Source organism: Gobius niger, assembly GCF_951799975.1.
Source record: "Gobius niger genome assembly, chromosome: 1".
Classification (NCBI taxonomy): domain Eukaryota; kingdom Metazoa; phylum Chordata; class Actinopteri; order Gobiiformes; family Gobiidae; genus Gobius; species Gobius niger.
In genome coordinates this window covers 51,888,382-51,906,477 of record NC_136852.1, presented here as the reverse complement: position 1 = coordinate 51,906,477, position 18,096 = coordinate 51,888,382, and the positions used below count along the sequence as shown (strand labels likewise).

Below are 18,096 nucleotides of genomic sequence, written 5' to 3'. Positions count from 1 at the left end.
CCAAAGTTCTAGGACAGATTCCCATATGCGTTTCCTCTCCAGTGACAGTACTTCAGGGGCAACGAGACAGTTCAGACCAACCACTCAAAAATCCTTGTAGAGCTTTTGTTTGATTTGGTTTCTACTTTGGGAGTGCAGCTATTTAATTTTCGCTTTCACTTCCTGCTGAAGCATGTGGGGAAGTTGGTATTTTTAGCACTGATTTGCATTCCTTCTGTTAAACAACCTCTGGACAACAAAAGCTGCACCACCAGTGATATAGAAATATAGCCTTGAGAGGTCAAACCTATGGGCCTATTGTTTTTTTGGTGGTGACCTGTAGTAAACTATAATATAAATATTTTGTCATGCAATTTTTGGGGCCTATAACTAGTTTTGAGTAGACTGTATATTCTGGTCTTTTGCTCAAACTCTGACATGATATAAAATGCATGTGTCTTGGGATAAAAAACAAATTAAATTATTTGCAAAGGCGTGTAGACTAGCGTAGCCAAAAAGTATTACTATGAAATAATTTTACCCAAGAAGAAGTAAAAAGTAGTGACCAAAATAATCAATAAAGTAGGTAGAGTAAAAAGTACCAGTGGGAAATGCTCGAGTATACCGTGAGCACCGAGTAACTATTGGATCATAATAGTCAGATTTACGATTTACTCACTGTGGAATGAGTTATTTTACTCAAGTAGAAGTAAAAAGTATTATATGGTAAACTACTCCCAAGAAGTACAATCATTCAGTCATTCAAGCTTCATGAAGGACACAGCAGAATCCTGGTGCATAGTATTAAACAAAAACAACAAAAATATAGTAATAGAAGTAAGAAAAGGTTATATCATACAACTGTAACTAATATAGAATATTTTGCAATTTCAAAGTAACTTGGCAACTCCGGTCCTTGTAAAAAAAGAAAAGAAAAAAACTTTCTGGGATGTGATGGTAACTATTTGTTTGTGTTAAACAGCAAATAAAATGGTTCCTTAACTTGTATCTAATGACAACAAGTTTTAATTTGATATGCCCTCCCCAACATGTCCCACCACATAACCCGGATTGTTCCATGATTACTTTTTGAGGCGGTCACTCAAGTTCCGTCCTCAGTGGCGCACAGTCAGCGTGCGTTAAGTGATGCGTCACAGGGATAGGTGCGGCTTGAACAGACCCGAGCGCCTCCCACATTGTCCATGGTGCCGCGGCACGCGCACTGAGAGCCATCAACTTGTGTGGCAGCTCCGGACGCAACGCAGCACTCTCCGCTCCGAAGTTATCATCACCCTCTGAGGTCCGTGGCGCGCCTCGTCTCACACTTCCTCCGCACATGGATCGTGTTTAGCGGTTGTTTTGCGGCTCTGATGTGAACTAACTGATGTGAATCCGCTGGACAGCACGCACGCAGCGGGGTTTACAAACACCCAAATATGCGCGTAACTGGAGCGCGCTGCTGGCGAGGCGTCCCTTTTACACCGCCACCGGGGTTGTGCCGTCGTGATGTTCAATACTTCGAGAATTGAGGCCACTTTTACCAAGAAAGAGGATGTCTCCGAAGTTACAAATGGCTCTTTGCAGCTTTTGTACAACGTCCTGGTCACCATTAGCCCCACCGCCATGCAGTGGAACGAATCTTGCGGGGAACAGTTGCAGGATTTCGGGCGCCCTGAGAAGATCATCATCGGGGTGCTGTTGGCGATGATCACGGCTGTCACGGTGATGGGGAACACGCTGGTGGTGATCGCCGTGTGCGTTGTGAAGAAACTGAGGCAGCCTTCAAACTATCTGCTGGTGTCGCTGGCGGTGGCGGACTTGTCAGTGGCGATAGTTGTGATGCCGTTTGTCATAGTCACGGATCTGACCGGGGGGAAGTGGCTCTTTGGAGAGGTCTTCTGCAACATCTTCATCGCCATGGATGTAATGTGCTGCACTGCCTCTATCATGACCCTGTGCGTCATCAGCGTTGACCGGTAAGAATGTCACCGCCTGTCACTCCACATCTCATAAAGGCGAGCAGGAAGAATACGCGCTCAAGTTATGTCAAAAAAAAAAAAAAAAAGGGGGAAAAAGTAGGTTACGAGCTTATTTCAAGTGGCACCCGATTTGGGGATTTGCGCGTTGTGCCACTTTCTATTTTTGTATGAAACAAAGCTCATAATACCAGCGAAAATTCATGCAAACAGAGACGATGATGGATTTACAGTCTTGAATAAATTAATTTGCCTGATCGGCGCGCACAGTGATCTTGTAATTGGCCCTTTATCAACGCACATTGATCTTCTATCTGCTTTGACTTTGAGAAACCACAAGATGCATATTCTCCAGACAAGCGTGTGTAAGTGCGTAATGGAATTACAGCGTCTTTGTGCGCGCGCTTTTCGTGCAATGGACATAGTACCGATTTAAGCCAGTGGTAAATTGAAAAGTATGGCTGTTCAGTGTTCACCAAGAAGTTTTGGAAATAGGGAACAGATTTGACGTGGATCTTGTTTTGAATCCTTTGCCCTCGGTGGGCTATAAGTTACAACTTTAGTGCATTTTTTATGATCACTATTGTTTTGGGGATGCCAGTGCTACAAAGGTGTATTATTCTGACCTGAGTCCCTCTAGTGGCCGTGAAAAAATGTATCTGATTTAAAAGGCAGACGGACTTATTCATATAGGCTACAATGCAATTCAGTTCCACATTGCGCATGAATCACCTTTTCACAAGTTAGCTGTGAAACACAGGATATCAGGTGCATATGAATAAATATGAATAATATCTCTAAGACTGATACATGATGATGATACAGGCTATCATTAAGTCGTACAGATTATTTATGTATTTATTTTAATTGATCTGTGCATTATATTTCTTCATACAATTTGCTGAATGAGAACAAAAGCTCATTGGATAGATAAATGTTTAATGGATGTTTCATTAGAATGTCCTAATTAGAATCGGCAAATCAAAACTGTCAGCCATTCATAACAAATACATTTGTCTCATACAACACACACAACAGTTCACGTCCACAGCCAATAAAACACAATAATATAGGCCGACATTAGTTCAATAAATCCATGTAGCTCATTGCAGACACGTACAGTTCACCTCATCAAGTCTGTTAGTTAATTTCATTATAATTTCATGTACATTTACATGAGTCCCCCCATTAGATGACGCACACATGCACATTTCAACAAAAAAATCTCACATCAATGACAAGTGTCCATGGAAAACAATAGCAATCATTCATTTTTATTTTAAACAAGTTTTAGAGCCGGACTTATGAGTCTCACGTTAAACATTGTAGCATAACGAATCTCATTTTATTTCAAGTCACTTCTGAGTATGTTTAAAAAACATACAAAATGTCCCTTATACGTAGGTTGAAGCAAATAATTTGGGTAAAAAAAGGGAAACTTGCGGTACACGAGTGAGATGATTTTATCGTCTCTCTCTTACTCTGTCTCTGTCACGCTGTCTCCGCACAATTTCACCAGATTGATGCTTGTGCCTCCTCGTGCGCACACCTGACGCGGACTTAAGTGCGCCTTATGAGCTTGTGATATTATGAGAGCGAGTGGGAAACAGACACTGCTGTGAAAATGTGCACATAAACATGAGCATGTTCAGATAGCTGCTCGGGTGATGATGAGGTCCTGTGATCAGAGGGAAAACTCAAGTTGAATAGAGGTGTTTGAGAATTTGATGGGTGATATTTACATTACTTTTTACAACCCTTGAACCATATCAATAATTTAACACAGTGACGTGTAAGACTGGAGGAAATGCGTATAAATTCAGTAGAGTTGTGGTATTTTATGCAATTTAGTTGCAGGGCTGATATAGTGACAGAAATAACCAACAATCTATATGGGAAATTTAGAATAACCAATTCAATTTATGTTACCAGTCCTCTTGGTAACACAAAAACTTGTGTATCTCCTTCATATTTTCTTAATTTAGCAGAGTATATATTTGTAAAATGAACCAACATGGAATTATGACATTATTTCTTAAAAGGAAACATTATTATAAGGCAGAGGGAAAGGCAGAGAGAAACTTGGCACAAAAAAACAAAAAGTGTTTCATAAACGTAGCTTCATTAAAAACACAATAGCAGCACAGCACATGCACACACGCACACGCGCACGCACACACACACACACACACGCACGCACACGCGCACACACACACACACGCGCGCACGCGCACGCACGCACGCACGCACGCACACACACACACACACACACACACACATTTGTGTTCAACCATCAATGCACAAGTGAATGTAACACAGGAAATCACAAAGCAGGTTGGTTAAAACAGCAGTGGAAAAAAAAACATATGTACAACAATGCATGCTGTGGTGGTGCTGTGGTTTTGTCAGGAAAGAGACACAACTAATTTTGATCAATTTTTTTAATGTGACACATGAACCAGGACTAAATCAGGTCTAAATGAGGATGACCACAGATTAAATCAGGTCTAAACCAGAGCTTTAACATCAGATCATTATTTGCTCGCCAAAAGGCCACATAAAGAGCTGCGTGTGGCTCTCAAATCAGTTGCCACATTGTCCCACATATTACATTTTTCTGCAGCATAAACAAATGTATGGTTCTATACGCCATATCTCAAGAGCGTATTAGAAATGCTCTTTCCTAGTTTCCTATTTGAGACATACAGACAGTCAATCATTCAAATGTCACATTTCAGTTTATGTAAGACTCCCATTCTTCACACTTCCATATTGTCAGCATTCAAGATTTATAGACTGCCAGCTACTTGACGTAACCACAAATACTGACTCACTTAATCAAAAATGTATGACAAATCGTCAATGCACGGCGGGCAATTAGAAAGACCAATTACTGATAATAATAATAATAATGATGATCCGTTTTCTTTCTTGCTGTCAGCTTTCAAAGACATATGTTGTTAAATGAAGCAGTAAATCTTCCGAGGAATCTAAACCAGTGTTAGTGGATTTGTGCGGTCCCTGCAGATCATGGCTCAGTGTTGCAGAACTCGCAGAGTGATACTGATTACTGTCCTGAGTGCCTCTGGGCCGTGCAGTGGAGATGCTACCATATGTTTGAATAGACAGGTGCCCACAATGCACTGGGGCTACATGCATTTATCTGCAGGGGCTGCCACAGGTTACGTCATAATTGAGAGAGATGTGATTGACAGCTGTCACATGACTCATCGCCCATCACAGCTGAGGCATTCAGACACCATTACAATCTTTGAGCTACTTTTAGGAAAGAAAAATGGGGAATACTCGTTGGACAGGTATGACAGCCAAAATCAGTTTCAACCAATGAATGAAAATCAATTTCTATCCTCCTGACACTGCACTGTTTACTGTCATTTTTTACAACATGTTTGAGCAGCTGTTCTCAGACTTTTCACACCAAATAGCGAACACATCATAAAATATTTGATCGCCCCTGTGCAAGGTTTAGATCAAGATCGAATCAAGACGTACCTGGGTCCAGAAAGAGTCGCAAATATGTATACATAGATGTAAATAGTGTCTAAATTGGGTATAAACCAGTAAGACAATGAAATGCATGACTAAGGCCCAAGTTGAACATCTCAAATTAAAATGAAAGTCTAAAATACGAGAACACTGGCCTGGAATAAGTGGAAAGTTTTAAGAAAAAAACGACACAAAAAAACCCTTCCCTTTCACATAACTGACAATGTTTCATGAAATAAGCTTGTGCACATCTTCTAGAAAATAACACACGATGCATCATCTCAGGTATTTAAGACGAGAAGGGAAAAGTCACTTCTTGGGCCGCTTCATGCACGTCATATATACAGCCATATTGATTTTTCTTTTCTCTGTATACAGTCTCGCACATATACGTTTACGGATGAGTGGACTCTTTTCACTTTGAGTATCCTTAAATAGAGATTACAAGTGAAAACTGAAGTCCACCAGAGCAGTGACCCCACATAGAGCACGAGAAGGCAAAGGCCGTCTAGCGCTTTCAAGAAAATTAATCTACATATTTTAACGACATCCAGAGCACTGCTTGTTCAGGCAGTTTTATGAATTTGCGCAGAGATAAACTCGCAGAAAAAGCCCCACCGACGGGAATCGAACCCAGAAGTTCAAAAGCAGAAACAGCACCAATATGTTATTACCTTTCTACATACTGTGGCATTGTGTGGCATGACATACCTGCGACATTGTGCACCACTTTTTGCCAAAGTTTACCCATCCGTGCGCACTTCTGCAAAAGTAGGTGTCTTTCTTTGGCGACAGAAGGATTTTACCTTGATTGAGCGTAATACAGTGTTTCCTCAATAATTCACCAGTCAAACATCAATAATTAATGCTGAGGAGTGGAGGCTGAGGGTTTTCCTCCATGTGAACCTCAGATAGTATGTGAGAAGAGAAAGGAAATGAAAAGAGCCCAGACAATTGCTCGCCTCAGTTAAACTCATGTCACAAACGCACAGATTTAGGTCACAGGCACAGCTTAGTATCATTACACAAAGAGATACTGACTATTGCTGTCGGAGCTTAAAACACTATCAGGGAGCAAATCTACTTCACTTTATCCTTTCTCTTTTGGGGAAGAAATTTACGTGAGATCCTCAAACAATGAAGATGATTCAGCTTTACAGGATTCTTGGCCTAAAGTCGTAGACTATATTTAGCTTTTTCCTTTTTGTTTACATATTAATGAATATTAGCAAATATGTGAGATTATAGCCTTCGTGGCTATTTCCATCTCCTGTCCCTTCGGTAGGTTAACGTAACTGTATCTGCAGCACAGTCAATGATACAAAACACCCCCACTGCATTTCAACATCCTCAAAACATAGTCAGATAGTATTGAACATAAATGGTTGCACCAGAAGCCTCTGATATTAATACATTTATTTAAAGGTATTATCATTTTTTGTAATATAAAAGCTCTATTTACAAATTCAGTGTAATCCGTGACTATATCTTTGGTCTTCCAGTAGCCACCTTTTTAGGGCTTTGGTAAATGATCTTAAAGGGATATTTCGGGATTTTTGACATAGGGCCTCATTTCCTCGTTATCCAGAGTGTTGCTGATTTCTGGAGATATTTTTTGTGTGTAATTCAAGCAGTTCTTAAATTTTAAAGAGCTTTGTGGCGCTAGGCTAGTGCAAGGCGAGTGCAAGGCTAGCACATTTCTACGATATCAGCTAGTCTGACAGTCTGACCCGCTCCACAGTGCACCTGAGGCAAATCACTTATACGCCAGATTAACGATATAAATTAACATAACCATTTTGCATAACCATTTAAAATAACTTATATTTGAGCAGCATCAGCTTCGTGGTTGTAGAAGCTACGCAGCGGCGGAGGGATCTGCTAGAAAATAGTCATATATACTCAAAAATGATTCTATCGACACAAACATTTATATCATTAGTCTGGCGTTATAAGTGATTTGCCTCAGGTCACTGTGGAGTGCGTCAGACTGTTTTTAATGCAGAGTAGCTGATACCATAGAAATGCGCTAGCCTAGCACAACGTAACTCTTCAAATATAAGAACTGCATGAATTACCAAAAAAAATATCTCCAGAAATCAATAACACTCTGGATAACTAGGAAATGAGGCCCTATGCCAAAAATCCTGAAAAATCCCTTTAATGATGTCAATTCTCTGATTTGAGCTGCAATAAACTTTAGGTTTTTGGTTTCTTTTTGAAAGACACTAGGTAGAAACAAAAATGTTTAAATACCTTACGCGTAAGGTATTTAAACATTTTTGTTTAAATAGTGTCTTTCAAAAAGAAACCAAAAACCTAAAGTTTATTACTCAAGAAGACATAATGAATGTAATAAAAGAATTGAGCTGCAATAGTGTTCCAGGTTTTGTTTGCTCAACAGGAAAAGGAGAGCTGCCCAAATACACTTTCCTGTTGAGCAAGGCACAAAAGGCAGTCACCTCTTGGACCTGCTCTAGTACTGTATCTGGTTAACTTTCTTTTTAAAATAATCATTTAGATGAGGCGGGGCCTGTTTGTAGAAGGTTTTATGAACCAAAACGGAAACAGCACACTTTATTTTATTTTCCAAACCGAGAGGATTGTATTTCTCAAGTATTCTGCGGTGATGATGTATGGTACACCTTGAGTGCTTTTTTATACTGACTCCTATTATTGACTCATATAGACTTGTTGACTTTTGAATACTCAAATACCACTCCCAAATACTTAAATTCATGCACTTCTTTAAGAGTTGTTTCAAGCATTGATACATCTGGTTCAGTGTCTGATCTTGGTGTTTTTGAAAAGAACATACACACAGATACAAATGAGAGCTCCGCAGCCAACTTGACACTTTTTACATGGCAGCAGTTAGATCATATGCAGCCTGCTGTCTGTTTCTCAAGTAAACATACAACATCATCAGCGTATATCTGGCACATTACAGTAGATAGACATATTTCAGATGAACACTGATGTACAGAATGAATAATAGTGGGCCCAGGATGGAACCTTGGGGCACATCAAGCATGTTATCAGATGTTATAGATTTTACATTTTGCACACAGACAGATTGCTTTCTATGTGTCAAATATGACTCCAGCCATTTTAGTGATTGTCTTGTCACGTTGAAGTGGGTCATATTTGTTAGTAGAGTTTGAGGGTGTCAAACGCCTGTCAAAGCTTGCACTGTACATCAACTACATTATCAGTTAGCTACATGAGCTAACACATGTACAACACATGCATCATTTTACATATCTATCTATTATACCACTATCTAAGTAGTCCTGATTAATCCAGCCTCCCATTGAAGGCAAGCTCAGAGGACAAATTTCCCTATGGGGGCAATAAAGTAACCTTCACCTATAGAAAGAAGGTCCTGCACGTCCCAAGTTCAGTTTCCCAGACAAATTAACATACTGGTCATTTGCTATTGGCCAGGATTCTGACTCAATTGCCCAACGCTTCTTTGCTACTCAATCTATCAACAATAAGGAAAGGGTTAAATGCAGAAAACACCTTCCCCACTTAGGTCCATTAATGAGACTTTTCAGGTGAAGCTTATACGTATGCAACCGATACAAAATGTGTGTTTAAACCATAAATAAACCGCATGAAACCACATCTCGTTCCCCTAAAGGACCTATAATCAGCTTGTTTTTTCTAATTGTCCCGCCCTGTCTTATTGTGCCATCAGTGCAGTAATCTGATTAAAGCAGAGTTAAGTTCATTACGGCTTCATTAACTTGAAATAAACACAGATAACATAGATGAACCCAGCTTTACACTGTTAACATCTTCTGTTTCTCATGCAGGATTTTTTTTTTTATGTTGAAGTGCCACATCATGTTGCTGTGTATGTGTTGAATCGCTATGAATCAAACTGTGAATCACAATATCCTATTTTAAAGACAATAAACAATAAACAACACTTTTATGTCCAGTTAATCTTAGTGGGAAGCAGACAGCACCAACGAGTCATTCAACATCCCACATAATTAATAATAACCAATCAATCAAAGTGCTGTTTTAATGCTTGCAATTTGCAAATCGCAAATGCTGAGGTTATAAGTTACAGATATTATATAATTTATAACTTCAACAATGTCCCACAAAGTGTTACATGCTTTCTTAAGTTTGCATGTGATCCTTGAAGTAGCTTTGCAGTTCGTTTTTTTCCCAATAAAAAGTCCCGACCCCCACTTGGGAAACACTGTAGAGAGGATTGTAGACATGTCGATTGAAAAAGCCCCAAACCTTTAAGTGCGATCGATTTAGCCACATTTCTGTAAAAAATGATATTAAAAAAAAGAAATACTGGCACAGTCCTTTAGCCATTAATACAATTTATAATACAATAAATAGAATGAGTAAAGTTATGCTGGCTGTCATTTGGTTTATGTCTCGGTCTCCTCATAGAGGAAGAGTGCCAAGAAAAACACGGCACATGTGTGATCACACTTTTTGATTTGAGTCACAGTTTCACACCACTGTATAGAGCCTTTACATGCCACCACAACATTAGCAGCGTGCAACCCTAGTTTTCTCCGGTGGCGTGGCATGCATGCTCCTTTGAAGGTCTTTGGTGGAGTTGGTCTCTGGAGACGCATGCACACATGAGTTGACCTGCAGCCGATGCATCTCCAGGTAGTGTGATGTGACTTTGCGGCTCGGACATGTTTCCCCTCTATCCTCGTACTACTTATTTGATGAACCCAAACAAGTACTGAGCAACTATCTATTTTATATTTTGAACCATAAAGCTGTTTACATTCTGCTACTTTCATCACCCGGCCTAAATTATTGACTAAATTATGAATGTTAAAGCAGAACTATGTAACTCATGCCCCTAGAGGCCATAAGCGCCACTGCAGTTGTTGTAGCATGTTACGGTTTTTTACTCATTAATTGTGCGTGAGAGTAAATACTACGCTGACAGAAAAGACAAAGGGAGAGAGGGATTTTGTACATCCAATTACACTATGGAGATTTTTTTTTTCACTCAAACTTGGCTGTAAATACTGTTTAAGTGGTGCTAGCCCGCAGTTAGCTTTGCCCGTTAGCCTAGCTTCTCCTTCATGATTCCATTAGTGTGTATTGGTGACTCCGACCCAGAGGCAGGAAAGTTGCAATTGTGGTTTTCTGGCCAGAGACAAAAATGTACACGTGCCTCTAATGTGCGTATAATCAATTCACGTGAACAATCAGGATGCACAGGAGGAATTGAGAGCGAGAAATGAGCTAACAGTTTAAACTCCAACAACTCCTCCTTTTCACTATATCAATAGATGGTTTTCCGTTCCCATGATCCTCTGCGCCGCGCTGCCATTTTGTGTGGCGTTCGACAATGTTTATGCACCACTCGCATGCACATTTCATGAATAATTGTGTCTACTACGGCCGTTCTGTAGTCGCTAATGTGTTTTTTTCACTCACAATGAGTGATGGGTAGGCTAACATAATCATTGTGATGTACACATGCACGGTAATCATTACAGTAAAACACGTAGGCCATAGCGTGCACTTAAACTTGTCCATCGAACCAAACAAACAGCTGTCATGTGAGCGGATAAACAATGAGGAATGGCTGTATTTATAACGTGTATCAGTGCCAATCTGTGCTGCGTTTACCTCCTGATGAATGAAGAGAGTAACAGCGGCCGACTCGCGCTCTTCCCCGGCCTTCTCCTCACACTCTCCCCGACCGACTCACGCTCTTCCCCGGCCGCCTCGCTCTCGCCTCCCCGGCCTTCTCCTCACACTGTCCCCGGCCGCCTCTCGCTCTCGCCGGGTCTCACTTTACGGGGACGGCCTGTGCTTCCTCCGTGATTTGTCCGAGTCTCATCTCTCTGCTAGCTGCTAACTGTACCTGGTTTGCGTTTGACAGCAGCATGAAAAAATACAAGTCTACCACGAGCTCATCGTAGACTTGCTTTATTTCCTGCTAGCAGCTAGCCCCGCTGTCAAATCTGTTTGATGCCACTTTTTCTCATTTATCTGTTATCTGTCAGATAAAAGCTGACAGACCCTGGCAAAACCAGGGAACATCAGCCAAGACATGAGATTCAGACACAGACACAGAGCAGAATGAGCACAGGCTGCCCCATTAAGTCAGACTCGACACCCGGGACGAGCGGTAGGCGGCCATAGTTTAAATCTCTCGTAAGAAAGTTTTTATGTTTTATGTTACTTAGTGATGAATTACTTTTGGGATGAGACATTTTCTCTTCGTCGTGTTGGGATCAGCCCCACACAACACAGGTGTGAGCACTATTTCTTCACGATATTATCAATGATCCGCAACACAAGCAATTAGACCCTTGACACACACGATGGTGCCATATGGAACTATGCGGGAGTGTGACGTCAATGGAAAACTATCTATAGAATCTCTTTTTTTTTAAAAGCCATAAAAATCTTGGACAAGAAACTGTTTTCCTTTCACCACTGCACTGTTTTAGAGAAGCATCATTTACTCAATTTTGATAACTTCATTAATTTTAAATATGGTTGCCTTGTATACAAAGTATTGAATGGACTTTCCCCGCCTCCATTGCAGGAGTTTATTAAACTAAAGTCTGTGAGTGGGATGGGCACCAGGGCATCAGCTCGAGGAGACTGTGAGGTTCCACACAGGCGAACCTCCTTTGGACAGACTGTGCTCTCTGTAAAAGGCATCAAGTACTGGAATAGTCTTCCTTTATCTGTAAGAGAAACTCCAACTCTGAACACTTTTAAAGAACACTTTAAGCAGTGGCTAAAGGAAAATCAGGCCTGTGAACACTTTTAGTTGTTATTGTATTTAAATTGTAAATTGTGTATTTGTCGCCTGCCTAGGGACTACAGATGGAAACTAGCATCTCTGCTATAATCTGGCATACAGTGCACATATGCAACTGTTCATGAATATGCATTGTCCCTATCAAATAAAATAAATAAACAAATTCACGTTCCTTCTTTTGGCCTGTAGGCTTTTTTGCTATAACAGCACAGTGTGAAAGAAAGTGAGGCGCTATTTTCAGAGCCGAGACCCGAACCCACAATGCTGAGGCAATTTTTTGCTGTTACCTGGCAGCCATTGTATTTAGCTTTATTACCACTCCGCTCCTTCCTGTACCAACACAGGCTGAACACAGGAATTTTGTGTTTGCTCAGAAAATGCGGCAACATTTCTATGATTTATTTCTATATTATAAACAATGAAAAAGCTGCGGTCCAAACTCATTCCTAACTTTCCAAACATATTCCAAACATATTTGTAGCATCCCAATTCCTCACCGGGACAAGTTTATAGGCAGCACGTTTCACTACTTGCAGGGTCACTTATCAAGGTCACTTTAGCAGAAAAAGCTCGCCTGAAAGTTCATGAAATTGATACAAATGTTTTATAAGCATATTTTCCCCACACATGTCTGAGTTTGCAATGTGCTAAAGGAGGACAAAACAGATTTGGTCCACTAGAAAAATCATATATAGTGCCTTTATAGTCTGCATAAAGCAGTACATGTAACAGATTCACCTAAGCAGTGATGGTAGTGTTTTGATTTATGTACAGATGAGAGGAAGAGGAAGGATGTCCTAGCAGCGCCAGCGAGATTACATCAAAGTCTCTTGTGAAGGAATAGTAAATCAGGACAGAAAGCGTGTTTCAGCAGTGGGATGTTACGCTAAATTTGAAAAACCTTCAGATCCTCGAACGTATTTGAAGGTTCACCTTGAAAAATGGAAGAAACATGAAATGTACAAAAGCGACGAAGCATAACTGGTCAAGATCAATCCTAATCTTATTCCTGATGTAAACAGACGCTTAGGCACACACTTGCTGCCGCACTCTATGAATGAACTGTATCACTTACAAAACGATATCTTGAATGGCACGATAATCGGCCATTTTTAAAAGATAATAGACTCGCCGCATGGATAAATTGAGAGGGTCTTGTCACGAAAGCCCTCATGAATCTCACAACGGCTATTATCCTGCAGCATCAAATGAAAATGAGATATTTCTGCAGTTAAAGTTTAATAGATCCGTCTTGTGCTTTTTATCCTAATCCCAGTCGTGTTTCCGGCTTTTCTGTTTGGCTTTCATGCATCACCGCGTAAAGTGAGACAAATGGCTGTTTAAACAATGTGTTTGCGATTGTGCAATTTAGTGGGAATGAAAAAAAACAATGATGGCAGTAGCTTGTTGTTTACAAGAATTGCCACAGAGGTTAGAGTCATTCTTTGGATGAAGTGTCCATGCAGGAACTTCTGAAAACAGGAACTGGGTGTCACTATGAAATATGAACTGAGTGTTTGTGGCCTATAGAAAAGCAAATATTTTTAGCCTTGGCAGAACTTCCCAGAGTTTTGGCATAGACTGTGTGCCATATGGAAGTCGTCATATTAGGTTTACATACTGTACCTGTTTGCCTATAGGCCTGCTGTGAGCTTTTTATATTTTTGAACATGTTTAGGTGAAGTTGCAATGCACTTATTCACATAGGTCAGAATGAAATCTATACAAGCAATTTAGTTAATAAGAAAATCTGAAACATCACCTTAACATCGACTTTAACTTTTTGCCAAATAACGAATAGGAAAATGTTTTTTTATTTTTTTATTTAAGGTAGTGCAGACAAACAATACAAAACAGTAGACAATTCCATTGACGTGTAATAACAATAAATTCTATATAACAAAAAAAATCCAAAACACAAGATCACACAAGACTTCTATGGACAATGAAAGAGCAAGGACCGTGACCGTGACCGGCATGGCGCAGCCGGGGCCCCACCCTGGAGCCAGGCCTGGGGTTGGGGCTCGAACTCGAGCGCCTAGTGGTCGGGCCTCTGCCCACGGGGCCCGGCCGGGCACAGCCCGAAGAGACGGCGTGGGCCCGCCCTCCTGTGGACTCACCACCCACAGAGGGATCCATAGGGGTCGGGTGCCAAGAGGACTGGGTGGCAGCCGAGGCCGGGTGCCTCGACGACCTGGTCCGTGTGCACAGCTTCTGGCGTTCGGGACTTGGAACGTCACTTCGCTGGGGGGGAAGGAGCCTGAGCTTGTGCGGGAGGTTGAGAGATACCGGCTAGATATAGTCGGGCTCACCTCCACGCACAGCTTGGGTTCCGGATCCCAACTCCTGGAGAGAGGCTGGACTCTCCATTTTTCTGGAGTTGCCCGCGGGGAGAGGTGGCGGGCTGGGGTGGGTTTGCTCATAGCCCCCCAGCTCAGCCATCACGTCTCTCTTATCGTTTTTTCACTTACCCGGTGAGGCGGGGAGGCGAGCCCCGAGCGGGCTCTCGCTTCTGGCGTCAAGCGCCCGGCCCTGCGCGTGACCCGCTCCGGAGACAGTGGGGAGGAGTTTGATTGGGGCGGTACACCTGTCAAACAGAGGGTCGCGTCCCTACGCCTTCGGGTCGGGGACAGGTCTCTCACCGTTGTCTCGGCCTACGGGCCTAACATCGGTGCAGAGTACCCGGCTTTCTTGGAGTCCCTGGGAGGGGTACTAGATGGTGCTCCGACTGGGGACTCCATTGTTCTACTGGGGGACTTCAACGCCCACGTGGGTAACGACAGTGAGACCTGGACGGGAGTGATTGGGAAGAACGGCCTCCCCGATCTGAACCCGAGTGGTGTTCTATTGTTGGACTTCTGTGCTAGTCACGGTTTGTCCATAACGAACACCATGTTCGAGCACAAGGGTGTCCATAAGTGCACGTGGCACCAGGACACCCTAGGCAGGAGGTCGATGATCGACTTTGTAGTTGTGTCATCTGATCTCCGGCCGTGTGTCTCGGACACTCGGGTAAAGAGAGGGGCTGAGCTGTCAACCGATCACCACCTGGTGGTGAGCTGGATCCGCTGGCAGGGGAGGAAGCCGGTCAGACCTGGCAGGCCCAAGCGTGTTTTGTGGATCTGGAGAAAGCGTTCGACCGCATCCCTCGTGGTGCCCTGTGGGGGGTGCTCCGGGAGTATGGGGTCCGGGGCCCTCTGCTAAGGGCTGTCCGTTCCCTGTATGACCGCAGCAGGAGCTTGGTTCGCATTGCCGGCAGTAAGTCAGACCTGTTCCCGGTGCGTGTTGGTCTCCGCCAGGGCTGTCCTTTGTCACCGGTTCTGTTCTGTTCATTACTTTTATGGACAGAATTTCTATGCGCAGCCAGGGGCCGAAGGGGGTCCGGTTTGGGAGCCTCAGAGTCTCATCTCTGCTGTTTGCAGATGATGTTGTTCTGTTGGCTTCAACAAACCAGGACCTTCAGCACGCTCTGGGGCGGTTTGCAGCCGAGTGTGTAGCCGCCGGGATGGGGATCAGCACCTCCAAATCCGAGGCCATGGTTCTCCACCGGAAAAGGTGGCTTCCCCTCTACAGGTCGGTGGGGAGTCCTTGCCTCAAGTGGAGGAGTTCAAGTATCTCGGGGTCTTGTTCACGAGTGAGGGACGGATGGAGCGTGAGATCGACAGACGGATCGGTGCGGCGTCAGCAGTGAGGTGTGTGTGGATCGTGAAGTTTGGGCATCTCTGCTAAGACTGCTGCCCCCGCGACCCGGCCCCGGATAAAGCGGAAGAAAATGGATGGACAAGATACAAGTGCTACCTCAAATTCTATTTACATAGTGTATGCGCGCGTCCGTGTGTGTGTGTTTGTGTGTGCATGCGTGTGCGTGTGCGTGCCTGTATGAAATGTGATGTGGGTATGTTTATAGAGGAAACACAAGAGAAGGAGAGTTTGGCAACATGTAAAGGAGCAGAAAAATAGACATACAACTAGAATAAAGAATAGTAAAATCAATCAAATAAAAGACATTTCTTTCCAATTATACAATGCTTATAATTTTATTTGATTTATTTATTAATAATTTTTACTTATATATATCCTTTATCCTTTTATTGGATTTCGTGCAGCAAGATAAAACTGTCATTTGCACTAACTTCATGTAAAAGGCTGTTTTAAACATCTGTGCAATAGCTCTTCTGGTTCTAAAAATCCACAACAAATAACTTAACACAGTCAAACTCCTCCTGTCTTTTTGATTGATTTTATACGGTTGAGAGGAGAAGTCAGCAATTTGAGATGTCAGTCACAAATTAACTGTGAGGGCACAGAAATCAATCATTTACGGCAATCAATGCACATGCCTTGCATCTATTCATTTTGAAGCCACATCTTACTGCAATTCTTTATTCTGACAGGATTAAACTAAACAAACAGTAGATTTTTAGCTCAATAATACAAAGGAAGGCCTTCTAGAGCTTGATTTAATAATCTTAGAATGGGGTCAGGTAAGGAGAGGAAGGGATTTAGAAAACCCCAAAAGACAAATGAAGCCGAGGCATAAATTCAGCCTGGAAGACTAATTTCGGCGTCTCCTACCTCCAGCCAAGGATTGGGTCTGCGCTGTCACATCTCCATCTCAGCCGAACAGTGCAGAGTCGCAACCAGTCATCGCCCGCGGTCCTGCGTTTAAGCTCCAGCGTTCATGGCTCGTCAGCTTCCCAGCAGTGCAGTGATCCACCTCCACCCCTCCATACCACCACCAGGTCCAGGCTCCAGGGAAAGACATCCCTAACGCTAGCCAACCATCCATACTAACTTTAGTTTAGTTTAGTTGAGCAATTCCAAGTTCCATGTTATCAGATAAAGAAGAAACAAACTTTAATCCACTTTAATCTTAAAGGGACTAGACGGAATTTAGAAATGTTATTATGTATTTTCCACCCCCTACTTGCTCCAGCAATGTCCTAATGTGACCTATTCACCACAACTGGCGCTAAAATCCTACACTGTCACCCAAAAATCTTTCTAATCGCTGCTTTTGTCTCTCTTTGAATCTATCCAGGTTGAATTCAGCCTGTGTCTGCTTGTGAGTTTTATTATGGCTTCATGTTTTTTCTTGATGCCAAATAACTGTTATTCTATTTCAAGTATAATGAGATTTGTTATGTCATTTTATGAGCATTAAGATAAAAAAGATTTGTTCCACTGTGCTATTGACAGATAGTTTTACCTACTCAAATCAGCAGCACTGTACTTATTTCAAGCACATTTAAGTCCATCTAATTTATGTCTTGATGACTTCAGTGTCCTTTAAGACTGTTGCAATGTCACTTGAGCTCTAATCAAGTTGCTGTATCGACGTGCGCATTATAAGGTCAATGAGGGGGGGAAAAAAGCCCAAGCTAACGAGTCTCCCTTTTTGAAACAGGAGACTCTTGTTTGCCTCCGCGTTTGTCATAGATTATATGAGAAGTTAATAACTTCATTGCAGGTTGAGCTTGTATTTCACATACGCTCCTCTTGTAACTTCATTTAACAGTGGTCCACTGGGACACGCCGAGGGAAAGGGCAAAACGCATGAGTGACTTTTGCGTGGTATAAATCATGTTTGGTGTTTGGCATCACAAAGGTAGAGCTCATTACTCACCAGGAACTGAACAAAGAGCAAACGAACATTTATCCAGAGCAGAGATAATGGCCTTCTAGTGTTGATAGAGCTCGAACCAGGCCCTTAAAATACGCTGCGAAGGAATTGCTTTGAACCTATAGATCAATGCCTCCTATCTCTGTATTTCACGTTGGAACTCAAAGCGCATACTGAATATTTATCACAATACACTGCAGTAATATAAAGATACAGAGAACATG

General features: G+C 42.2%; 1 protein-coding gene across 1 annotated transcript in view; it reads left to right on the top strand.

Moving 5' to 3' along the window:
* Nucleotides 1-1,175: 1,175 nt before the first annotated feature.
* The window catches only part of htr7c (5-hydroxytryptamine (serotonin) receptor 7c), a 48,392-nt gene continuing 31,471 nt past the window's right edge, over nt 1,176-18,096 (top strand). The window contains exon 1 of the mRNA XM_079568352.1: nt 1,176-1,955. Coding sequence (XP_079424478.1) covers nt 1,486-1,955 — 470 coding nt within the window. The 5' untranslated portion in view covers nt 1,176-1,485. The remainder of the gene's footprint in view (nt 1,956-18,096) is intronic.